Raw genomic sequence first — 26,817 nt, forward strand, 5'->3', positions numbered from 1 at the left:
CACTCTGAACAACTCCTTGAACAACCGAACTCCAGTGTAGAAGTTATCTACATATAAATGGTGACCTTTGTTAAACAGTCGTCTACCAAGTTCCCACACAATTTTCTCACTAACTCCAAAAGTGGGAGGACAACCAGGGGGGTCAATATTGGAATCCCTACCAGTGTAGACCCGGAAATTATAAACATATCCTGTACTACTTTCTGACAGCATATACAATTTAATTCCATACCGTGCCCTCTTGCTAGGAATGTACTGCCTAAAAACCAAACGACCCTTGAACAGGACCAAAGACTCATCTACAGATATTTCTTTCCCTGGAACATAGATCTCTGAAAACCGATCTACCAAATGATCAAGGACAGGTCTAATCTTAAAAAGACGGTCAGAATCAGGATGATCTCGTGGCAAGGCTAAAGCATTATCTACAAAATGCAACATCCGAAGAAGAAGCTCATACCGGTTACGACTCATGATGGCAGGAAATATAGCAGTTGCCATCAAGGGACTAGTAGACCAATATGAAGACAGCGACGGCTTCCTTATCAGCCCCATCAAAAAAGTTAAACCCAAGAACTTTTTCAACTCTTCCAGATTTGTGGGAATCCACCGGCTAGCTCTAGAGTGTGGCCTAAGTCTGGCAGCGTTGTCCCTCAAAAACTGCTCTGCATACAAATTAGTCTGCTCAACAATCTCTTCCAAAAATATATCGTCCATAAACAACTCAAAAAAGTTGACGGGCAAAAAGTTTTCCGTATTAACTCGACACCCTGGAAAACCAGTAAACGCCGGCAACTGTGGCTGCTCCATGTTTGGTGCAACCCATGCGTCAGGTCTTCCAATGGGAAGCCTTTCAGCCGCTGGCTCCTGCACCATTGGCACATCACTGTCCTCCTCTAAAACAGGCCCTTCATCAGCACTGAGAGTGGCTTCATCATCAGATGATTCATCTCTGACAGAAAATTCACTTCCAGAATCCTGCACTTCCTCCTCTGCCTCAGATGCAGAGTCAGTCTCATATTCATGGTCAGAAGATGACTCAAAAAGCACACTAACAACCTGCTGAGCGGTCATCCTACGGCTGGCCATGATCCTTCCTACTAAAATTAACTGGACAAATACACCACCAACAACCAGCACTGTGTAAGATAAGTAACAAAGTATAGGTTTATCACTAAGAATTATAAACTCAAAAACTATACTGCTCACTTGCCTGAAAAAGCTTGACTCACCAGCAACTACTCTGCACAGCCACAGCAATCACCAACGATATCCCACTAAAAAGAGAAAAAAAAAAGCAAATTAGACATAAGACAACACAATAATCATTGTGCATAACTCTAAGGACAATTTCACACACAATCCTGCATTCAGTACACCACCTACAAACATGTCATTCATGCATTGCAACAATACTCACTTGGAGTAAATTTATTTACTTACCTAAAACATGCAACTACGCAAACCGCAGGACAACTACTGCCAAAACTGCAACAAGCCACAGCAAAGTCAGCAAAAGCTTTGAACTAAAACAAAAAGGAGAAAAACTGTTATTATCATAAAAGTAAATACTTCGCCAGTTGACAAACACTCCGCCACTAACCATTTTTTCATTTTCCCGTGTCTAGTCTTCTCTGCTTGGGGGAAGATGGGCCTAAAAAAAAAATAGGCCAATCTACCCCCAAGGGGAGGGGGCAGAAATCACCCAGATTACATTGCACCCTTTGGGGGGGGGCGACCCTTGCCCAAGGTGCCACACCCCCACACAAAGCACACACACACATACATAGTATCCCTGGCGCTATGGGGATTCTGCCCCCCTTGGGGACAGAAAGGCCTAAAAAATAGGCATATCTGCCCCCTAGGGGGGCAGAACTGCCCAAAAATACATGTGGGCCCCTGGGGGCGACCCTTGCCCAAGGGGCCACCCCCCAACACAAAAAATAAAAATCAACAATAAAATCCCTGGTGTCTAGTGGCTTTCTGCCCCCCTTGGGGGCAGATCGGCCTAAAAATAGGGCCAATCTGCCCCCAAGGGGGGCAGAAACGACAATAAATACATTGCGCCCCTGGGGGGAGCGACCCTTGCCCAAGGGGCCACCCCCCAACACAAAGCACACATACATACATACTATTTCTGGCGCTATTGGGATTCTGCCCCCCTTGGGGGCAGAAAGGCCTAAAAAAAATAGGCCTCTCTGCCCCCAAGGGGGGCAGAACTGCCCAAAAATACATGAGGGCCCCTGGGGGCGACCCTTGCCCAAGGGGCCGCCCCCCAACACAAAAAATACACATCAACAATAAAATCCCTGGTGTCTAGTGGCTTTCTGCCCCCCTTGGGGGCAGATCGGCCTAAAAATAGGGCCAATCTGCCCCCAAGGGGGGCAGAAACGACAATAAATACATTGCGCCCCTGGGGGGAGCGACCCTTGCCCAAGGGGCCACCCCCAACACAAAGCACACATACATACATACTATTTCTGGCGCTATTGGGATTCTGCCCCCCTTGGGGGCAGAAAGGCCTAAAAAAAACAGGCCTCTCTGCCCCCAAGGGGGGCAGAACTGCCCAAAAATACATGAGGGCCCCTGGGGGCGACCCTTGCCCAAGGGGCCGCCCCCCAACACAAAAAATACACATCAACAATAAAATCCCTGGTGTCTAGTGGCTTTCTGCCCCCCTTGGGGGCAGATCGGCCTAAAAATAGGGCCAATCTGCCCCCAGGGGGGGGCAGAAACGACGTAAAATACATTTGCCCCCAAAGGGGAGCGACCCTTGCCCAAGGGGCCGCCCCCCAACACAAAAAATACAAATCAACAATAAAATCCCTGGTGTCTAGTGGCTTTCTGCCCCCCTTGGGGGCAGATCGGCCTAAAAATAGGGCCAATCTGCCCCCAGGGGGGGCAGAAACGACGTAAAATACATGTGCCCCCAAAGGGGAGCGACCCTTGCCCAAGGGGCCGCCCCCCAACACAAAAAATACACAGCAACAATAAAATCCCTGGTGTCTAGTGGCTTTCTGCCCCCCTTGGGGGCAGATCGGCCTAAAAATAGGGCCAATCTGCCCCCAGGGGGGGCAGAAACGACGTAAAAAGCATGTGCCCCCAAAGGGGAGCGACCCTTGCCCAAGGGGTCGCTCCCCTACACTAATATTCACTCACACACACACACATACAGAAATCCCTGGTGTCTAGTGGGCATTCCTGCTGCCCGATCGCATCGCGATCGGGCAGCAGGAATGCTCAAAGAGACATCGAGGGAAAGGAAAACCCTTTCCTTTCCCTCAATGCCTCTCTGAGAGCGCACCCCCACCCCGCACGAAGGTGAAATACTCACCTTCTCCCTTGACGCGCTGGAAGCAAATGGCTTCCAGCGCGTCATTCCCCGTTTCCATGAAATCAGCGCGCGATCGCGCGCTGACGTCATGGGGGGGGGGCGGGGGGGGTGGGCGTGAAAGGGGAAGGGATTCCCCTTTCAGCCCTGGCCTGGGGGTGTTGGGGGGCGGCCCTCGGGGGAAGCGCTAGCGCTTCCCCCGACTGCCAGTCCCTGGACGTAATGGTTACGTCCATGGCGCCACACGGGCGCTGCCATGGACGTAACCATTACGTCCGTGGCGGGGAAGGGGTTAAGGACGGTATCGAGAAGGTGACCTCACCCGCTATAAGTTGCATGCAGTGCCCACCTAATATTGTAAGATGTGAAGTTGGATGTAATAAATCTAGGCTGATCCAAATGAACAATGTTCAGCAAATACTGTTACAAATGGTTGAACAGAACCATTGTGAAATTTGCTGTGTTGATTTTGAATTGTCTTAGGCCTATATAAGAAGCAGAAAGTCCTATTCTTTTAGGAGTTGTACATTAACACAAGTGTAGTTTTAGTCATCAAATCACATACAAGACCAGTGGCCGTGAAAGGGTTAAGTAAAATTACCAAAGGCTCTAACCGCCTTATAAAGTATGTCTGGGAAATCATAAGAGCCTGAAGCCTAATTGGTAGACAAAGAAATAATTGTTAACGGAAAACCTCTAAGCAGTGAGAGCAGTCAAGGGACTTCCTCAAAAATCTGTGGTTTAGGAAGGTCCCACAAATAAGATGATTGTACTTGGGAATTGGAGCTTGCTGTTGATATAAATTGTCAATGTTGTGTTGTTCTGATCTTCTTCGTGAATACAGTGAATCCCAGACCCATTATCTTCCACAAAGAAGACAATTAGCCTCTGTATCGTCTCGGACTTCTCTGCACTTTCAATAATTTTGCATAACTTCCTGTTTGCCCATCTGCCCATGAAGTTGCTGTTACAATAAGTGTACTTCCTGACTGATTATAGTTATATTATTTCCTCCTGGATCATGGCGTTAATATCTTCCCTAACTGATGCCCAGGAAACGTGAGGTGTACAATTCTGAGAGGAATATTCTGTAAGATGTTTTTATCCCTTTTGTAAATGAGCATACCACTAAAAGAAGCATTGTTCCCATCTTCCTCTGTCTATATTGTATAGTAGAATGACATGATAATCAAAGATGTACAGTATCAGATAAATAGTTCAATGTGGACATTGCACTTGTGACCTGTTGCACTCTTCATGACATTGACATAGTTGATTTTGTAAAAATAAATATATATTATATATATGGGCAAATTAACAATTAATTCAAATTTCTAAACAGATTTTGTGCATTTCTCTAATGTCCCCCTGGCTCATGCAAATGACCCATAAGAGGTTTTTCTTACCATACAGATAACACACCACTGAGCGTAAACCTAAAGGCTGGCCAGAATCTCACTAGCCCAGACTTCTTTGATAGCTTAATGTAGAAGATATGAGGGTTTGCCCTCAGCCTGTAGCTGAAGCAGCAGCATAACCGGTACCTTGACAGTAAAACTAGGCCCCCTTGCCTATGAGATGACACCTGACCCATTACCTTGTAGCACAAAAACTAAGTTGTGAGTATAAATTAACACCAAAATATAATCAGACCGTTAGCAAAACCTCCACATGGTGCATGCTCCGATGGTCAATCATATGCACTCCAAAAGTAGGAAAGATGCCCTTACTGAATAACCTACTTGGAGTTTGGATAGATGAACCAGTTTTGAGAAAATACCAATGCAGAAAACTGTCTCAGAAATTATGAAGTATGTTGCTTAATTAAGGCACTAGCCACAATCATTTTAGTGTTCACCTTGTTTACCAAATTGTTGATGTCTGCAGTATCCTTATGCTACTCTGGCACCACTACTCTCTGAGAATCATTTCTGACCAAACTAGGATTATGCAGTAGAACGTCTATGCCAGCTCTGAGAAACCATAGAGCATTAAGTCACACATACGTGTATCCCTACCTACAAAGCCAAGAGGTCTAGGTTAGGACACTGCTATGCATTGTCTCTGTGTATCACTGCACTTGCATCATATATTCTTCCAGTACGATCAAGAAAACATTATTGAATGGACCTTTCTTACAAATAAGGTTATTGCATCATCTTCAATTCTTGTTTATTAACAAATATCTACAGACTCTTGTGTCTTGGTGCACCTGCATAATCCGTCCCCTGACAAGTGTAGCAGACATGTAAAAAGTCTGAAACATAAAACATTCAAGAATCAGAAACTCTTCAAGGTGGGGCAGAAGCCCTTATGCACTGATTAGGGGAAGATGAACGGGCTTCTTCTTTTGTTGTGACTCTAGTGTGAAAGGACTGCAACGTGACATCATTCTACACACAGACACATGCTTCATGAGTGACTACATACAGCTACTAGAACTTAGGTAAAAACCCACTGCAAGAAAGTGGGCTATTAACTGGGGTGGATGGGAGTCCGCCACAAGGAGTAAGCCCATAACTATGTTAAGTTAGAACGTAGTTTCAGTTATTTAAACCGGGACACAAGCTCTTGTAGCTATGGCATACAGCAGACAGGCTTAACTCAGGAAAATATGTGGAGTATTTAGCAGTAACGAAGCAGTTAAAAAGGTCAAAATGTGATGTAATAATCCCACGACCAATGTAGAAATATGTAATAATGAGCAAAATGACACCAAAACAACAGAAATCCAATATGGTAAACTGGAGATATGATTTTTTAAATATTTCCGACAAAAAGCACCAAGTACAAGTAAAATGCGAATCAATAGTCACTGTTCACTGTTGACTGGGACCCACGTGTGACTTAAAACTGACTGCAATGGAACACTGGTTGGATAACCCAAGTGGTTATGTCCAGGTCAAAAATGTTGACTTCACTTCGGACTTCACTTCTAAAATAGAAGTCAAAGTACTCCAGCAGGCCAATATTGCAGGCAGTATTTGTCCTCTTGAAAATGTGTAGCTGCTGAATGAGGACCTGCTGAAGCTGTTGGCTTTGGTGGGGAATTTCAAAGTCGCCGAAGGCCTTACGTCTGACAGATACCTTTCGCACCTTTGCCTGATTACGTTTTCTCCCTTCAGACTTACTCTGTTTTTTTTATCAAGCTCAACATCTTTCAGTGGGGTAAGTCCTCTGGAAATTGACCGCTGTTTCTGCAAGGTTGTGTCAAAGCTCTGGAGGTCTTAGGAGTCCACACATGTTCTGAGTCCCAACTTTTCTGAGTTTCTGGAACCAGTTCTCTTGGTGACTTTTAAGGGTCCCAGGTCCTCAGAGACAACGCTTAGGATCCAGGACTCTCTCCAGCAGAGGCTACCAGCAGGGCCCTCTCCAGGTGCAGTTGCTACTGTTCAGCTGTTACTTCATGAAAAATGCCCCTTGTAGCTTGTGTCTATGTAGCCACAAAGGAGGTAACCAAGCTGACACTTGTGGCCCACTTATTTGTCCTGAGCAAAGGGGAGCAGATTCAGCCCTTCAGGTTCCCACATATCTCTCCAAAAGTAGGACCAGCCCTCTCTTTTTTTCTGCAGATCCATAGAGTGCTCTGATGAGCTGTGGGTAAGGTGCCAGATTTGTAGTTTTCATTAGCTAGTGATTGGGGATGACCCTGGACACTTCCTAAACAATAAGGAAACCCTTCACATTTTTGCAGCACATCCTGTTTGCCTTCCTACAAAATATCACATAGTGCTTGATTCTAAGACATATCCTACATGGCAGAATCTTTCTGCCTCTGAAGGGAGCTTCTGTGCCCACCAAGGAGATGTTTAGGTAAACGAGCAGTCCCTTCCTCCTCTGTTACATCAAACTGGTTTTGGGGACAGCTCTCCCCTCCACAAGGTTGTTGGCAAGCTGGCTACAAATGGCCCATGAAACAAAAGGCAGCTCTTCCCCAGGTGTCCTTTTATACGTAATTGTGAACGGGCAGGCCTCATCGTGCTCCCTTTCAAATTAATGAAGTTCCTGGACCCTCTCCAGATGTCCCTCCTGAGCTGAAATCTGTCACATACCTCACACCCAGGCCTTTCTGTGAAAAGGCCTAAGCCATTGTTTCTGCTTTCAGAGCAGTGTCCACACCACATTAAGGGAAAGCGCTGGGAGGGTAATCTGTCAGCATGCTATTGCTAATTAGCTTACTGGAGGTTCAGCCAGGTAAAGTGTAATCTTTTAAATGACCTTTCTTAAATTTTTATTAAAAATCAAACCACCATTAAATTGGATTTTTAATAAACATTAACAAATAGTGTTTGAATTATTCCAGTAGGCTACCCCAAATCAAAAATGATAAGGTTATGACTTTATTTTGAAATAGAGTTTTTCTCATAGAAAAACTACAGCCCTTTGAAGTGAAAATAGCTCTTGAGGGCTAGCTAGTTACTGCATGTATGTACATGCATACTGTAAGGAAATGCCTTCTTGGCATGGTTACCCCCTGACATTTTGCCTTTGCTGAGGCCAAGTTATGATTTGAAAGTGTGCTGCGGTCCGCTAACCAGGCCCCAGCACCAGTGTTCTTTCCCTAACCTGTACCTTTGTATCCACAATTGGCACACCCTGGCATCCAGGTAAGTCCTTTGTAACTGGTACCTCTGGTACCAAGGGCCCTGATGCCAGGGAAGGTCTCTAAGGGCTGCAGCATGTCTTATGCCACCCTGGGGACCCCTCACTCAGCACAGACACACTGCTTGTTAGCTTGTGTGTGCTAGTGGGGATAAAATTACTAAGTCGACATGGCACTCCCCTCAGGGTGCCATGCCAACCTCACACTGCCTATAGGTATAGATAAGTCACCCCTCTAGCAGGCTCTACAGCCCTAAGGCAGGGTGCACTATACCATAGATGAGGGCACAAGTGCATGAGCACTATGCCCCTACAGTGTCTAAACAAAACCTTAGACATTGTAAGTGCAGGGTAGCCATAAGAGTATATAGTCTGGGAGTCTGTCATGCACGAACTCCACAGCACCATAATGGCTACACTGAAAACTGTGAAGTTTGGTATCAAACTTCTCAGCACAATAAATGCACACTCATGCCAGTGTACATTTTATTGTAACATACACCCCAGAGGGCACCTTAGAGGTGCCCCCTGAAACCTTAACCGACTACCAGTGTAGGCTGACTAGTTTTAGCAGCCTGCCACACACCAGACATGTTGCTGGTCACATGGGGAGAGTGCCTTTGTTACTCTGTGGCTAGTAACAAAACATGTACTGGGTGGAGGAGACTCTCACCTCCCCCTGCAGGAACTGTAACACCTGGCGGTAAGCATCAAAGGCTCACCCCCTTTGTTACAGCACCCCAGGGCACTCCAGCTAGTGGAGTTGCCCGCCCCCTCCGGCCACGGCCCCAGTTTTGGCGGCAAGGCCGGAGGAGATAATGAAAAAAACAAGGAGTCGTCACTGGCCAGTCAGGACAGCCCCTAAGGTGTCCTGAGCTGAGGTGACTCTGACTTTTAGAAATCCTCCATCTTGCAGATGGAGGATTCCCCCAATAGGGATAGGGATGTGCCCCCCTCCCCTCAAGGAGGAGGCACAAAGAGGGTGTAGCCACCCTCAGGGCTAGTAGCCATTGGCTACTAACCCCCCAGACCTAAACACACCCCTAAATCGAGTATTTAGGGGCTCCCAGAACACAGCAAGATAGATTCCTGCAACCTAAGACGAAGAAGGACTGCTGAGCTGAAAAACCTGCAGAGAAGACAGAGACACCAACTGCTTTGCCCCCAGCTCTACCGGCCTGTCTCCCCACTTCTAAAGACACTGCTCCAGTGACGCGTTCCACAGGGTCCAGCAACCTCTGAAGCCTCAGAGGACTACCATGCATCTAGAAGGACCAAGAACTCCTGAGGACAGCGGCTCTGCTCCTCAAAGACTGCAACTTTGCAACAAAGAAGCAACTTTGAAACAACACAGGTTTCCCGCCGGAAGCTTGATACTCTGCACTCTGCACCTGACGCCCCTGGCTCGACTTGTGGAGAAAAAACACCACAGGGAGGACTCCCCGGCGACTACGAGACTGTGAGTAGCCAGAGTTGCCCCCGCCTGAGCCCCCACAGCGACGCCTGCAGAGGGAATCCTGAGGCTCCCCCTGACCGCGACTGCCTGCTTCAAAGACCCGACGCCTGGTAAAGACACTGCACCCGCAGCCCCCAGGACCTGAAGGATCCGACCTCCAGTGCAGGAGCGACCCCCAGGTGGCCCTCTCCCTTGCCCAGGTGGTGGCTACCCCGAGGAGCCCCCCCCCCCTTTGCCTGCCTGCATCGCTGAAGAGACCCCTTGGTCTCCCATTGAATCCTATTGCGAACCCGACGCCTGTTTGCACACTGCACCCGACCGCCCCTGTGCCGCTGAGGGTGTACTTTCTGTGCTGACTTGTGTCCCCCCCGGTACCCTACAAAACTCCCCTGGTCTGCCCTCCATAGACACGGGTACTTACCTGCTGGCACACTGGAACCAGGGCACCCCCTTCTCCATTGAAGCCTATGCGTTTTGGGCACCACTTTGACCTCTGCACCTGACCGGCCCTGAGCTGCTGGTGTGGTACTTTGGGGTTGCTCTGAACCCCCAACGGTGGGCTACCTTAGACCCAACTTTGAACCTCTGTAGGTGGTTTACTTACCTGCAAAACTAACAAACACTTACCTCCCCCAGGAACTGTTGAAAATTGCACTGTCTAGTTTTAAAATAGCTATTTGCCATTTGTGTGAAAACTGTATATGCTGTTTTGCTAATTCAAAGTTCCTAAGTGAAGTACCTTTCATTCAAAGTATTGTTTGTAAATCTTGAACCTGTGGCTCTTAAAATAAACTAAGAAAATATATTTTTCTATATAAAAACCTATTGGCCTGGAATTGTCTTTGAGTGTGTGTTCCCCATTTATTGCCTGTGTGTGTACAACAAATGCTTAACACTACCCTCTGATAAGCCTACTGCTCGACCACACTACCACAAAATAGAGCATTAGAATTCTCTTTTTGCCACTATCTTACCTCTAAGGGGAACCCTTGAACTCTGTGCATGCTATTTCTTACTTAGAAATAGTACATACAGAGCCAACTTCCTACACATACCAACATTAAATTTTTGCATGTACCACTTTTGAGTACTAGGCACTCTGCCTTGTGTCTACAGGGCTTACTTGGGGGGTAAGTACTTAATATTTAAAGTAGGGTTCTTGCCTGTCGAAGAGGGTTAGTTAGCCTTCAGGTTTAAAAGCTGCAGAAGTCAGGCTATACAGAAGCCATGTTTTCTTTGTCAGCCTAGTGGATGGCACAGTGTGCTGCAGTCCCTTGGCGACATTGAACTTGTCCATGCCATTGGTGTATTTCCTACACCATATATTATGGCCTTACTGGGTAGTTAAATAGGCCCGCTGTAAGTTAGCCACTTTTACCATGCTTTAGGGGATCGTGCACAACTAGGGACTGGATAGCAGTGCAAAGGAGGAACTTTGTCACACCCATCCTCTTCATTGATCAACACATATGTATGTTTTTAAGAGATGCACACAATACCAATTTAGCGCTAAGTGCTTGAACTGGTGACTGCACCAGCCATTGGCCTGAAACTAAGTATGTTCCTCTACTCCTTGCAGCTTCAGAGCTTTTAGACGTATCCTGTGTAAGATAAACCTATCCAGCATTGAGATGTGAATCATCCAATTTTTTCATGTCAATATGCTGGCCATAGATAAAACCACAAATTATCATATTGGAGTGGCATAATAAAATGCAAGCAGGAGCTAGCTGTGAAAAGGCCCTGTTTCATAGATGAGGAACATCTTTGAAATTGTGATTTCTTGATGTACTCTATAGTACATGTGTCATGCTTTTCAGATTCTAATTCACTAATACATAGGCATTGGTTGTAATGAATTTCCAAAGCACAGAGAGGATCTATAGTTGTCAGATTTAACTTTGAGCTTTTTATAAATGCGTGTGAGACATGCATAACATAAGGGACCTCTGGCAAACATTTCCCAAACCTGTGGAGCGTTTTTTTTCATAAATGAATGAGCCACCTAGTGGTTTAGGGCCTCAGTTTTTCTAAGAACACCACTTTTGAAAAAATATATTTTACAGATGCAAGTATTTCCTTGACTCCTGTAGGAGAACTACCAAATTCGACACTAAAAATGGATTGATGTGAGGCAGACGGAGCTAAATTGAAGGCCTTCTAGTAGTGGGGCCCTTATGGTTTTTTTTATTTTTTTTTATTGCGCAAACCTTGGCCGAGGACAGAGGCGCTTTATTACAGAACCAAACTATGTGACACATTTTGTTCCTGTTAAGGCACATGGAGATTAATTGATTTGACCACAATCCCACAATGTTGAACTGTAGTTGGGGTTCAAACCTTACTCCTCGTGTGCTAAGGCCTGCAGCTCTAGCCACCAGTACACAACCCCTCCCCTATATTATGCATGTGGTATCTGTATAAGACAAACCTAGCTGAAAAGCAGCGTGTAAAATGTGGAGGATGGTCCCATCAAGCCCCAAAGTGACCGAAGGAAATTCAGCATTGTACTGGCTTCTTTGGTGCTGGGCATAACTCCCTGAAATCCTCACCTTTACATGACATAAAACTTTAACAGCTTCATTCTTTCCCTGGAATGTGATTACCTTTAGAAATAACATTCTTCCATACGCAAGGCTGACAACGTTCTTTCAATAAACGCAACACCATTTTGCATCTAGCTGTTTACTTGCTGATTGCCTGGTGTCCTGAGACTGACAACGCTACCGTTATTGGGAACCATTCCAGAAGGTGACATTCTCAGTGAGCCTTGAATTCTTCATCTGCGTAGGCCACGTGCATGTGTATCAATGTCTGCTAAAATTTGTTCTTAACGTGATACTTCCTGCTGCATCAGAGAATAGGATCATGCGCTTCCCCCAGCTGTCCAAATATCCATTTCAATTGGGATGCATTTTGTATTTGTATATCATTTTAATTGTCATATATTGAGGATGACTTGACTTGTGTTTGAAATTGTTGTTGAGCTGATATTTGTAGTCATTTTGGGAGGATATTTGAATGGAGAATCGTGTACACTTAAATCTCAGATTTCTCAGTTGGCATTTATTGTCTACACTTGGTGGGTCAGAGGGAAATGTGTTTTTGTGATTCTTGGTATAAATTCCTTTCAAAGGAAGAATCCAAATCTAGGATTCTTTGACTGGATAAAAGAATGTGTATATGATATACACTTAAAAGGGTAGCTTACTGAAACAGTGTAGAGGCTACTCCCTACTGTTGCTCAGACATTTCTATACAGATAACATATAAATATATGTATGCCAAACCAGTGAAAATAATGTGGTTCAATAACACGTTACCTGGTGAAGTGTACTAATAAACAGATATTGGCACAGTTATTGTTGCAGTACAGCACAACTTATTTGAGAATAAAAAATGTCATGCCTCAAAGAATGTATTTGAGTAGCACGTTACACGCAAAATAATTGGCGACATGCTCCATAGCCTACTTTTTGTGGTTTTATCTCACCGACTGGATGACTTAAACTCTTTCTTCTATGTTTATGGTTAAAGACCTTAGTTTATAGCAACTGTGCATGAAAAACAGCATGGCAGTCACCATACATGCTTATCAGCTGGGTGTAATATGCTGTTTATTACCGTTGTTGAGGGAGAAGAGAGGCAAGCTGACCCACTCAAGGCTTTGCCTCTTGTAAATCATGGGCTCGCCCCACGCTCAACAATGCTAATAGCATATTACGTGCCACCCTTCATATATATATTATACACTTTAATTTCCTAATAGAGTCTTCTGTAACGCATTTACCAATTAGGTAGCTAGCATATTAACATGTCAAGTTGTAATCAGTAAGACATTTCAGTTACAGATTAGCAGGCTATGGATGGCATCATGGTGTAAAAGAAGATCCAGTCAGCTCTTATTATGGCAGATTAAGAAATAATTTGATCACCCTTGTGCAGTAGCCTAAATGTTTACAGAGCTAAAAGCTTGCCAGAACCCATTACCACCACCACATTACAAGCATTTGAAGGAGACTGTTTGGAAATTGTGTCAAGCTTACAAGGGTGCACTGTAACATGAGACAACCTAGTGAGGTCAGCTTTAACCCTTATTATGTTTAAAATACAGTAATCCCAGCTAAAAAGGGACTCACTAAAATATACAACAGCAAAAAGCGTGGATTATGGAAAACATTTGCATTAGAGAGGAAATGCTGAATCACACATTGAGTATTTTAACAGTGTCCTGATTTTCTTTCATTCCATTACTCATGAAAATGTGACTAACTACTTTTGCATACAAGTAACATTTGATTCCTTTGATGTCTCTTTTCTTCATAGCGAATTAAATGTTGCTGCTGTAGATCCAAACCTCAGCTTAGCTGTTTCAAAAAATATTGCTAAGACTATACAGCTGTATGGTGTGAAGTCTGAACAGCTGGTAAGTAATATTTAATCTGCCTTTTGTATACATCCTTATGACTGCCTACTTTCACACATGTTTCTGGTGTCTGCTTCTGTTGACATCAAGATGCCTTCTAACTGGATGTTTGTGATGCTCACAAATAAGGTGTCTATCATTGTTTAGTGCATACCTGCCGGCAATGTGGCTTCATAGTGCTCCTGTTGTCCGACATGATTACAGCCATGCGTATAAGATTGATTTAAGACGTGTGTGCTTGCAAGGTTACTGGTGGGATCAATTAGATTAGGTTTTTGTTACATGGTTTGTTGTGTTGCTGCAAACTGGAAGTTGCTGATATGTGTACAGATGTTTCTAGAAGTATTTGAGATTATTAAGACACTTTTGATACTGCATCTATGCAGCCTACCCACTAGAATCTGCAGTAGCATAGTGCATGTGTCATCCACTCCTCGTCAGGACAGAAGTAGTTATCTCAAGGCGCTCCACAGAATATGGTTCTGTAAGCATCAGCAACCAGAAAGGGAAAGTACAACTCTAATCTAGATACATGAGTAAAGTGCCCCGGGGAAAGGCGTATTCCATGGAAACCCAGACAACTTTGGGGTCCACTGCAAAGTGTTGAAGGCACAACAACAAGAAGTCCCTCAATAGAGAGTTCATTGGGTCCACCCCAAGAAGAACGTTGGTGAAGGTTTTATTGGCTCCACTCAGGAAGGTGAGTAGGAACCCAAAGAAATTCGAGATATCTAACAAAGTGTCCATGGGGTCCACCCTGAAGTGGTGAAAGCACATACCTGTGGGTCAAAGAGGGGAGTCACCTGGGAGTGGTGCAGTGCAAATCTCTGGAGTGGGTGGAATTCGGTAAACGTGTAGAAGAATGTATTAGATTGCACAAAAAGACAGGGGAAAGGAGAGTATAGGGGAAAGGATGTGGTGGTGGACAAACACCAAGTGTTCCTGTCGTAGGCCCTTCCAGGCACTATTACACCCAAACAAAGATGACACGCTGAGGGGATGTCCTTCTCCTTGTCATCATCTTTTACCCGTCTGCTGGAAAATACTTCTGGAGAGGTTGAAAAGGTGTAAGAACATGAAGTATGGTTAGTCAGAAAACCTGATAGTGACTAGATTGTTAATGGGAGGTGGGCAGATAAAACTAGTAGCAGTGATAAAACAACAATACCTGCTAAGGAAAACAACACCCAGAAAAAAAAAAATCACAATGCATCACGGAGGCAGAAATCCAATAGAGAGGATTAAAATATGCTCCTCCCAGTCTCCCCCCCCCCCCACCTCAACCCCCCACTCCACCTAGACACCCGTACTGTTTGTTCACACATTAACAGATTTTACAATGATATTTGAACACACTAAACCTAAAAAGTTTTGAAGTGCATTAAAATAAATGCATAAGCGCACTGAAGCGTGGTTACTGTAGAATGCGGAGGGCACCTCGTGCTCAGTCAAGAGGTTGGAGTAGAACGCTCCTCCCTCCAAGCAGCAACACCAGTCTTAATTATTTTTAACAACTTTAGAGTCCTAAAACTGAACTTCTAATAGAACGTGCTAGCTTTGAAACAAAGTATCAAATACCAATGCAGGCAGCCTGTTGCTTTTCAAACAATATTTTTGCATCAAGCTATTGTAACTGTTGAAAATATTGACCAGACGTAATTAACTAATTTCCCCTTAGAAAATTATCATGGACTACTTCAGATACAGAATATGCGCCTGATCAACTGGAGTGACGTGCTCTGGTTTGTGCTAACTGATGTAGCTTTGGTTACTTTTCACATATGCACCTCCTGTTCTTCTTTTCTGGCAGTGTTGCTGAATTGAAACATTTCTTATTTGGCTTTATCTTGCCTTTTTGCCACTGTATGGCTTGTTTGTTCTTCGCTGTTATATCTCTAACATTTGTCACCAGTTGAACTGAGTATTGCTGTTTTGCCTGCACTAACAGAGTTGTCCTGTGAGCAGCACCTGCACCTTGTTGGCCCCCATGAAGCAGAGGTTTTGTGTTTATCTGGCAACATATGCATAAAAGATGGCTTAGAAGCTCCCATGGCTTGTGCTTGATGAACAGAAGTGATAGTTTCCTCTGGCCGTGCTACCTGTGTGCAGATGTATCAGGATGTATTTTAGAACTGTACGTCCAATTGCCACATCCTCAAAACTGCCCAGTTACTAGTATTCTGTTTTTTTTCGCTTTTCTTTGACGATTTGATCTTTATGATAGGTTAGATGTTTGCCCCACCTTTCAGTTCGAGAGCATGATAGCTGAGTGCAGGAGCTTCATTTATTAACACTGGTCGATCAACCATGCTATTGGATTTCCGTCCAAAAGAAAATAACTTATTGATTGCTTAAGGGCCTTTAATTTGAAGCAATAGCGAGGGATATATTCTTAATTTAGATTTGATTTTGCAAGAAGCATGAATTCCCTCGAGAAGGCATTCTTTCGATTCACATTGCCAAAATATGTCTGACCATTTTGTGATCCAGGGCGTTAATGACCCTGTTTCCACAGATCCCCCGAACGGTATTGCAATAAGTGTGAACAATATCACTTTTGCTTCTCTGTCCCCCTAGTCTTTGAATTAGATTTCATCTGTGGGGATGTTGCATTTATTGACATGGTAGTCAGATTTGAGCCAGCAAGTATCTGTTAACACCAATGGGCAGCCTGGCACAGCATGTTAGGAAGACTATCCAGACCTTCATCTCTTCTTGGAATACAGATGAAAATTCAGAAGCATAACCCTCGTGCCAGAAAGCAGGACCGAGGCTGGCATATAGTCAGTGCATAATTGGTGCACCCGCTTGCAGGCAATGGTTCCACTTTAGCGTGGGTAAGCACAGCACTGTTGGTGAAGAAATCACATGTAGACACTGATGATTCCAACAGTTATCCTACTGTCATATGACTTGCCAATATCAGCAAGTCACTACTGAACGTGGTGACTGAGTGTAGTAATGCGCAGAGGGTACTACCAGAAATTCAACGTAAACCAGCACTAATGCAAGTGAAGCCCCTACCCCTTCCTTTTATTAAACATTCACCACCGAACAAGCACCTGCCACCACCAGCCTCTGACCTCACAGGAGCTTCTTTGATAGTCCTGAACATTAAATATTCCCTTCCACCTGCAGGGATCCTGGAGCACTTCAAACCCATACTATAGGTTGTAAGTTTAAAAGGTGTGAACTGGCATTAACACAAGCAGGTACGTCCTCCTTAGCTCATGCAGACGGTTTCTTTCCTATCTCCCAGTTATACATATAACACAGCATTGTGGCACATGTTCTCCATACTGCTGAACAGAGAAGGCCTATGGTAGTGGGGGTAAATTTGAATAGTTAAGACAATAGCCTGAGAGATTGCAACAAGAAAGTGAAAAGTTGCAGTGTTTCTTTAAGGAGCCAGCAGCTTCCGTATCTCAGTATACTGGCAGGCTCAGTTTTTTTGTAGCTTATGCTAAGAAGATCTCAAAGCACTTCAGGATTTTTTGTTGTCTTGTTCTTTGAGCTTTAAATCTTATTTCTTCATTCAATGTTTGTAATATATCTGAAGCATTTTCACCCACTTATTATATCTTCTGGGAGAAAACCTACTGACCAATGTATTCACCATTTGTGAAGTGCACGTCCCATGGAAGGAGCAAAGCAGCATTGGACTCACAAGACATGTGTGTGATATGTTTGCCACCTTCACATTCAGTGTAGGAGAATGAATACGTAAATCATCACAAAAGGAGCCCAGAGATTCATAGAAGTAGGTTGCTTCAGGGGCATACTAGGAGACCAAAGGGTGGAGGAGGAAGGAAACAACACTGGAGGATGGGCAGGGACGCGCCCGCCCCCATCTCCCCCCCCCACCTGAACTTATTCATACTTCATAGTTCATTTGGAAGACCTTGGTCTCTCATTCTCACACAGTTCTCAAACCTTATTCCTACGCTCTATGGGACTCAGTTCTGCAGCTGCTACCCATGCTTCCTTCCTTACCTCCTTACCCTTTAGAATTCTGAGACGTTTCATGGCTGGGGTCAGAGATCCCACAGAGGACATGGATGCAAGTTCCAGCTTGCTGTACAGTCTTATGGCCCTGTCACAACCTCCACATCCGTAGTGAGCCCTCTGACCAGTACGACTATCCCGTTGGCGGCAGGATCTGGCACCACCTGCCCCAGTGGACCAAAACCACTTCTGACAAGTAGGTGGTACAAATTGTGCAGCGGGCTTATGCCCTTCTCTTAATCGAAACCCCTCCACTCCTGCCACCATTCCCAGAACGGCTGACAGAGGGCCATCTCTCCTTGTTTGGTCATGAAGTGTGCAGGGTTTATTGGCTGAAAGGCCATTGAGAGGTTGCCAGCACCAGAGTTAGAGTGTGGTTGTTATTCCCCCTACCTTCCAGTGCCGAAAAAGGACAGAGGCCTCCTCCCCATACTAGATCGTCACCTTCTCAATACCTTCTTGAAAAAAACTGAGAAATTTAAGATGGTCAGCTTGGCTCAGGCTCTGTCTGCCCTGGAGACTGGTTAATAGCCTTGGACTTGTAGAATGCCGATTTTCCCATCCCTGTCCTGCAAGCCCACAGTTGTTACCTGTGCTTCACAATAGGCCACAAGCATTTCTAGTTCTCTATGTGCCCTTATGGCCTCACCATTGTCTCCCAAGTGTTCATGAAAGTTTTTGGGAGGTCTGGGGTCCCAGCCTTACCCTACTTCAATGACTGGCTGCTGAAGGTGGGTTTGCCCCAGGCACTTGTCACCAACTTCCAGACTACAGAAAGTCTCCTGAATTTGCTCCCTTTCGTCAGGGCTGTTCTGGACACATTGCAGTTCTGCACCTACCCTTTGTAGTAGAGAGTCCAGAACATTCAGATTAAGGTCCTGTTGTTCTAACCTCTGCCTTGGATTTCGGTGAGACTGATGTTATGATGGCCTCCTGCATCCTGCTAGTGAAGCATGCCCCATGGCACATGCAGGCTCTGCAGTGGGACCTGAAGTCCCATTGGGTGATGCCTAAAAGGAATATCTTCAACCTAGTCTAGATTTCAAAGGAGACTGCAAAAGATCTGCAGAGGTGGCCAATAAACTGCGCTTGGACCTGCAGCAGACCCCACTCCTTTCCCCACCCAGAACTGGCAGTGGTGGCCACCGCATCACTTCTGGGTTAAGGCAGCCACCTAGGAAAGGAGGATATCAGAGGACTCTGGTCTCCAGCAGAGTCCCAGGTCCACATCAGTCTTCTGCAGCTGAGGGCAATTCACTTAGCATTGAAAGCCTTACTTCCATTCCTCAAAGTAGGCTGGTTCAGGTGTTCACAGACAACACTATCACCATATGGTAGTGCAACAAACAGGGCGAAGTGGGGTCGTAGACTTTGTGCCAGGAGGCCCAGTGCCTCTAGACCTGGTGAAAGTGACAAGGCTTCCTCAGTTGTGCAGCACCTTGAGGGATCTATGAACACCAGGGCAGACAAAATCAGCCCGATGCCTTGGAGATCATGACTGGTGTCTACAGCCAGAAGTGGTGCAAGGTCTCTTCCAAGAAGGGGAAGAACCGCTACCGAGAACTTACAATGTCAACTCTTCTGTGCATTGGAGCTTCACTCAGAGACTTTCATTTAGACTAGAACCCTGGACTCCTGTATGCCTTTCAGCTCCTGCTGCTCCTGCGAAGATCGGGGCCAACTGGGCCAAAGTCATCTCAGTGGCTCTGGACTGAGCAAGAAAAGTTTGGTATCCTGATCTACTGAGCATGCGCATCTGTCGCACAGTCAGGCTGCCTCTTAGGTAGGACCTCCTGTCGCATCAGCAGAGCAAGTTCCTGCACCCAAACCTACACACACTCCACCTTCATGTGTTGCGATTGAGTGGTGACAGTTGAGTACCTTGGATCTTCCTCCTGAGAGTTGTGAGGTCACCTTAGCAGCAGGCATCCCTCAATCAAGTCCGTATAGGCCTGCCGTTGGGGCACATTTGCGGTTTGGTGCTCCTCCTGTCATGTTGACCCAGTGTTACTGATTCTACCGCTTTCAGCCTGGCAAGGCCTTGCCTTGTTCACAATTAAAGGTTTCCTTCCAGCCATATCAGCTTTTTTGCGGTTGCCAGATCAGCCCTCACTGTTTAAGTCACCCGTTGTGACATGTTTACTTAAGGGCTTGCAACATTTGTTTCCTCCTACTTCTTTCATCTTCCCCCAATGAGACCTTAATTTGGTCTTAAAGATTCTCATGTGCTCTCCATTCGAGCTCCTGCATAGCTGTCCGCTCAGACTCCTGACTCTTTAGCCACTCTTCTTAATGGCCATTATATTGGCCAGGAAGGTCAGTGAGCTTCAAGCTTTTTCAGCTTATTCTCCATACATAGGCTTCAACCCAGAAAAACTGGTTCTTCAGACCTCGTGAGCCCTTTCTATATCTGCCAAAACATCACATTGCAGACATTTTTCGCTCCATCCCGTCCTTCTAAGGAAGAGAAGAGACTCCACTGCTTGGATGTAAAAAGTGCTCTGTCCTTTTTCACTGATGGCACAAAAGACTACTGAGCTGCCAGTGAACTCTGTCGTATTCACTGGAGCAAAAAGAGGCAAAGCTGTGCCAAGGTGAACCATTCCTCGATTATTGCACTGTGCATTTAGATCAATGACACACTAGATAAGAAGAAGCCTACAGAGGGCTTGTGAGTCCATTCCACCAAAGCCAAGGCTGTTATTACTGCGTTAGCACGCAGGGCACCTGTTCCGGACATCTGCCAAGCTGCTTCCTGGGCATCTCTCCACATTATCATGAAGCACTACTGCTTGGACAGTCAGGTCCGTGAAGGCAGGCATTTTGACTTTGGCCCTCCGGAATTTTCTAGTTTGATCCAGTTTGCAGACCCACCTCCTTGCAGTATTGCTTGGATATCTATTTTGAGATGAGGCATCTGTGTGTAGAAGTCTCTATCAGCAGAACAAGTAAGTCATCTTTGGAAATGCTTCATTTGTTAGAGACTCTTAACAGCACATTTCTCGCTGACCCTCCCAAATCTCCGTTCTGTGAACCTAACATCCTTTTAGAATCTGCACACTGATCAAACACTCATTCTGAATTGGCTCTGCGTTTTTGTCACGGAAGTACTCACAAAAGAAACTAATGCCAGCATCTCTGCACACATTCCAGATTAGTGTGACATTGTGGCCACATAATAAGTACAGTACACTAGTTAGACCTGCATTTGGCCACTCAGAGCAGGGATACACACCAATTCACCTCATAGGGAACATTCCGATCCAAGCACGCCAGGTACCCTATCCCCAACACATCTGGTTTGAAACTGAAATAATCATGTGCCAAAATGATTATAATGGCCCCAAGTTCCCAATGTAGTGAACACCTCGTCCACCTATTGTTTAGCATACACAAGAAGTTCAAACTCAAGATCAGTAGTACCTTCGAAATGTGATGTCCATGAATTTGCTAGTATGGTTCTTGAGGCTGTACACAATATTTGCATAAACCTACTAAGGCTTGGTTGAACATTTAAAAGACACTAAAAGACCATCTGCAATGGCTCTTTACCCATTCAAACACAAGAAGTTATTTTTATGGAACCAGTTTCGTAACCATGACCCAATCTTCTTTCAAGATGTTGTTGGTTATACCATATAATCTCCTTTTTCCCCAGGTAGAACTGCAGTACGTTTCCATCAGAGTGCATGTTACAGTTATTACAGGATGAGTATTTGCAAAAAATGTCTAAAGGGACAAAATGTTAGTTCTGTGATGTGACCGAGAGACACGTTGATGCAAGCAGGGTGATAGTCAGGGGCTTGGTGTGCTTTGGCAGAAAGGTGGATGTAAGAGAAGCAAACCATGTACATCTACTGGCTGAATTGTAGGATGTGAAAACGAGAAAACCTGTGATTAATCCCAACTGCCCACTTCACCAAATTGTGTGATCCTAAGAAATTGTTTTATTTCGCTTCTCCTTTTTCTTCATTTTCACATATAAGAAGACCTCGAAATACATGTGCACTGTAGGAAACGTACACCTTTGTTTGATTTAATCATATAACGATTTTCATGTACAATAGGAACCGAGGCTGCCAAGAAAGTGCACATAACACCTGACTTGCCTCTTAGTTCACTAGTAGCATTGTTGTCATGGTTGGGGGACGAACAGTTAACGTTCCTAAATTCGTGTTTGAAAACTATTGCTTAAAAAAAACTTGTCAATGCACTGATATAATCTGATGTACTAAGGTGAAATGGTTCTGTGTTAATGAAATCAACTTTTTTGACTTTTGAAAAAGCTATACTATTTTCACACTTTTGTTGCAGGCTGTCTTAAAAAATGCGTGTTAAAGTTGAGTGTGCAGGACACCCTAGTTCATTCCTTTCTCTAACTTTAATTACCTATAGTTAAATCCTTGCATGTTTTTTTTTTTTCTTGTTTTTTTTTTTTTATTTAGTGCTCAGTAAGGTATGGCAGCCCAGTGCTGCTGTTTAACAGGGAGCCTCAAATAAAGGTCAGGAGGGTTGCATGCACCCCAGGCCCTACTATGAGTAACACTGGTCCAGATTTTGTGATGGGACGTTTGTCCTGCCTGAGCCTCGAGGGTTTAACACTGTTCATAAGTGGGAATAGCAGAAAAAGTGTATTTATCTATGTTTCTGTTGTATTTGGCCAGGAATATCAAGAATGAGGTGGAACTAGAAGACGTTGATGAAATCAATCCTTAGATACTCTGGTTATAGGTAGTCATACGTTTAGCACAGGTCTCAGAGATAATGGATCCTGATGTCACTATTGAAGCTGCTATGATGGATTCCAGGTGACCCTTCAGAAACCTGGTAATAACATTAGAATGAGCAAAAGACCATGTAAATCTATAAATTTGTACCTACACTTTGAATACTGTACAAATATCAAGAAATTAGGATTACCGTCTGAGATGTAGTTTGGAGTCATCACTCACTACTTCGGTGAGATGTTCAGTTGTACCTTCACGCTCAGGTAGCTTGGACACGTTTGTGTCCTTAAAGTTATAAGTTTAATGTTTTATAATGTTGCACGTTTATTTGATATTTGTATTTCTTTCATTGTAATTACTTATTTGTAGAGTGAGCTCCTGCTCGTGCTCACTCCTACACGATTCGTTTATACTTGAATGTGAGATCCTGGCCTGTGCCGCCTTCGATGTTGGTTAGCTTGGTTACCGCTGAGCAGCCAGTGTAGGAGGTGCGCTGCTTGTGGGCTCCTAGTTCTTATGTATAGGTGATGTTATAAATAAACTGCACAGTTTATACTCTACCTGAAAACGTTTCCTGGCAACATTTGGTATTGAGCTGTTGAGGAGGCCACAGCACACTCTGATCGCATTTGCTAGTGTTCAAGCATTCCGATGTTCGCGTTGAGTTTTGATTTTCACCAGCGCATTTATTTTTCGCCCTGATTGCTGATCTGCATGCCGCGTCCTCGCTCTTAGGCACACTCTGGAGCGTGACGGCCTTCCTTGAATCTGTGCCCGCATGCGCATTACCACACTTTCATTTAAAGGATCACAAGGCCTTCCTTTGACGTGTTTACACATTACTTTCATTTAAAGGATCACAAGGCCTTCCTTTGATGTGTTTACACATTACATGCATGGCGTCCATTTTTACTCAGTTTTTTTTTTCTTCCAGTTTGTTCAGCCATTTCGGATTGGGCAAAGAACGTTGTATGACTTATCCTACAATTTCATGGCAAACTTGTTCCGTTTTACTTTTTCACTCATTTCTGAGTTATCTGCAACAAAGTATCAATGTGTATTTGGTAAATATTTGTTTTAAAAAAAAAAAATGAACAGCTTCATTTGTGGGGCTACAAGCACTCTGAAGCATAACTCACTTTGCAACTTAGCTACAATGGCTTCAACAAATTTTGCACAAATCTCTCCATGTCTGCAAAATCCGTGGAAACCAGCAGTTAAAGGGTGCATGTTGTTAAGATCATTTGAAAATTATTAAATTGCTGTAGAGTGGATGAATTTTAGATAAAGCACAAAGCTGTGATTTTATTCTGTCACTTAGGTCATGAAGGGCAACACAATTTTTTTATAATTTGCCAAAACTGTGGCACCATTCGGGCAAGCAAAGCAGATGTTTTGTAGAAGAACCTAGTGTGCTGTAAGAAAGTTAGATTTTCTTTAAAAAGAAGCAATTGCCTGATGAGTCAACTGAGGAATGTATCTCTGCTTTAAGGATTTTGGCAGCAACCTGCAATTTTGGCGGATCTCTTGACACTTATCTAAGGGATCAATTTGTGTACAGCTGTTTCTCCAAGAAGATCCACGAAAGGCTCCTTTGCTGCAGAGACCCTTCATTCAGCTAAGTCCTCGACTTGGCAAAGAGTATTGAACGTTCAATTGTATCAAATCGCATGATGTCTCTGGAGAGTATCATACCTTCACCTATGTTTGAATGCAGTAGGGAGTAAACACATTGATGCCATTCGTTTGAAGGGCAAAAATTACAAAGCTCTGTCACGTAATACTAACTATTTTTGTTTTAGGTGAGGTTCGAATTCACATTTAAGTAATTTTGCCCAGTAGTTAATAAGCATTGCACTAAACTCTGCCACTTTCATAATGTATGTAGAATGGGTAAGAATTTCGTGAAAGTGCACAGTAATGAGTTACCTAACAATGATAATATGTTAGATTTCTCAAATTTAGTCTTGCATCTTGAGGTTAAATCTGTATCTGTGGGTCCAGTTAAAAACCCTGTTTGTAAAGTAACTCTGGGTTGTGCCCTCAACTTGCACATGATGTATAATTCATGTACATCATGTCCAACAATTGATGTACATGAATCATACAATTATTGCTAACACTTTATTTCAACTTGCACTTGTGAGTTTGAAGATACCTGATGTTCACCCCGAAGCGTATGGTGAAGGATTATGTTACAAGCCTGGGTAGGAAAACATTCACTAAAATGTACGTAGCAATCAAGGGAAGGCATGTCCTGCCCAGATGTTGGTCCCAGGTGCTGACTCATATTTAAGAATGTCTAATGTGCCTGTTTCTCTGGTCAATATAGATGGCCAAAATCCTGCTGATGAGATTATCAAAAGTTATCCAGAGATTTTCAGTGACAAAATAAGTTGCACAAAAAATTATATGCACACTATCAAGTTAAAAGAAAATGCCATGCCAGTCAATCACAAAGTCAAACCAGTGCTGTTGAGTGTGAGACTTGAGTTAAAAAACAAAACAAAAAAAACTTCTTGAGCAAATGGTCAAATATGATATTATTATTAAAACTGACTCCTTGGAGTGGGTACGTCTGATAGGAATTGACTGCAAGAAGGATGGAGACCTTCACTTATGTGATTACCTTCGCAGTCTAAATAACATTATGGTAGATTGCCACCCACTGCCCAAAGTACAGGACTTAATGGCTAACATTGATGATTTCAAATTCTTTTCCTTGCTAGACCTTTTGTCACTTTATTATCAGATTCCTTTAGATGTGAGCTCCCAAGAACTTACCACCTTTGTCACCATATTCATGGCCTATAAACATTGCAGGTTAACTTTTGTATATTCATGAAAAATGATTGGCCTAGACAGAGGAATGTTGAAGTCTTGTTATAACCTTATGTGCAAGTTTCTGGGGATCTTTCCTTTGTAGATGGTGTGTTATTATGGGCTGATGTTTGTGTGCCCCCAATATCCCTTTGAGATGCTCTCATTAAGGCAGGCCATAAAGGTCATTTGGGTGTCAGCAGCACCAGTAAAGCTCTTAAACAGTTTTACTGGTGTGGTGGTCAGCTATGGAATCCCAAGTTGCAAAGTTCATTAGTGAATGTACCACTTGCTTGGTATCAGACAAGCATTGGAAGGTGCATGAGTCTCCGCTTCATATGGTACTATTACCAGAGGAAGCATGGCACAAGGTATCTTTAGATTTTGCTGGGCCTTTTGATTTTTCGCCTTAGTCACATAGATATATGATGATGTTGGTAGACTATTTTTCAAAATGGATATATTTCGATTTCACTTCAGTTCCAAACACTGATTCCATCATCATATTTTTTAAGATAATTTTTGGTATTGGAGTGGCACCGAAGGAGATTGTAACCGTTAATGGTACTCGCTTTACTTCAAGGGGCATGAAATAATGTATTACTAGATTTCACATCAAGTATCTCAAAGTATCTCTCTACTTCCCATCTTCAAACGGCCTTGTGGAGCACATGAACACATTTCAGAAGGCAGGGGTGCAGACAGCGTGGACTATGGGCTCTGATGTGTTATAGTTTCTAAGTGAAAAGTTTTGGTGCTGTTTAGTGACACCTCATAGCACCACAGGTATTTGCCCATTTTTATTATTATTGAAAAGATTTTCTAGATGTTCAGTATATCCTGATTGGAGAAGGGAATTAAGCAACAGAAAAGCCTGGTAATGTGTCTTCTTTGCCTGATAGGGTGAAAACTCTTCAAATCCACACAAAAGAAACATTTGATAAGAAACATAATGTCAAAGACATAAAGTTAAACAAAAGCGATTGTTTTGGTCAAGATTTCCATGAGGGGTAAAGAAATGTGAATCTACATTTTCGAACCCCTGTGTGTAGAGAAAGTTTCTATTGGGTCTGTTCTTTTGCATAACAAAGGGTGGTGGAGCAGAAGAGATGTGGTTAAAATCACAGCTAAGTAAGCTCAGAAAATTCAGTCTGTTAGGAGTTTTGAGCAAGCCTCCAATGGTGAATTTTGGTGGGTGAATGCTGAAAAGAGTTTGGGTAATGGAGATGACGACATTGCTTCTGTGTCCTGTGGCCCCGTCAGTGTGTCTGATGATACTTTACATGATTAAAACGGGCAGTGGCAGATGGGTCAAGGAACACTGTCTTACTCTCAGAGTGCTACGTAATGCTGTCATGCCTGCAAAAATCAAGGACTTACCATGTTACATAAAATATGAATTGCTGTTGGTTGTGTTTTAGTATTGTGCTGTGTTTTTTTGTGCATTTTG

At 43.9% G+C, this 26,817-nt stretch overlaps 1 protein-coding gene across 1 annotated transcript in view; it reads left to right on the forward strand.

Moving 5' to 3' along the window:
- Positions 1 to 26,817, forward strand: part of COG5 (component of oligomeric golgi complex 5) — a 1,306,288-nt gene that overhangs the window by 852,554 nt on the left and 426,917 nt on the right. The window contains exon 15 of the mRNA XM_069229832.1: positions 13,716 to 13,815. Within this exon, the coding sequence (XP_069085933.1) occupies positions 13,716 to 13,815 (100 nt within the window). The remainder of the gene's footprint in view (positions 1 to 13,715; positions 13,816 to 26,817) is intronic.

This window comes from Pleurodeles waltl, chromosome 4_1 (assembly GCF_031143425.1).
Source record: "Pleurodeles waltl isolate 20211129_DDA chromosome 4_1, aPleWal1.hap1.20221129, whole genome shotgun sequence".
NCBI lineage: Eukaryota > Metazoa > Chordata > Amphibia > Caudata > Salamandridae > Pleurodeles > Pleurodeles waltl.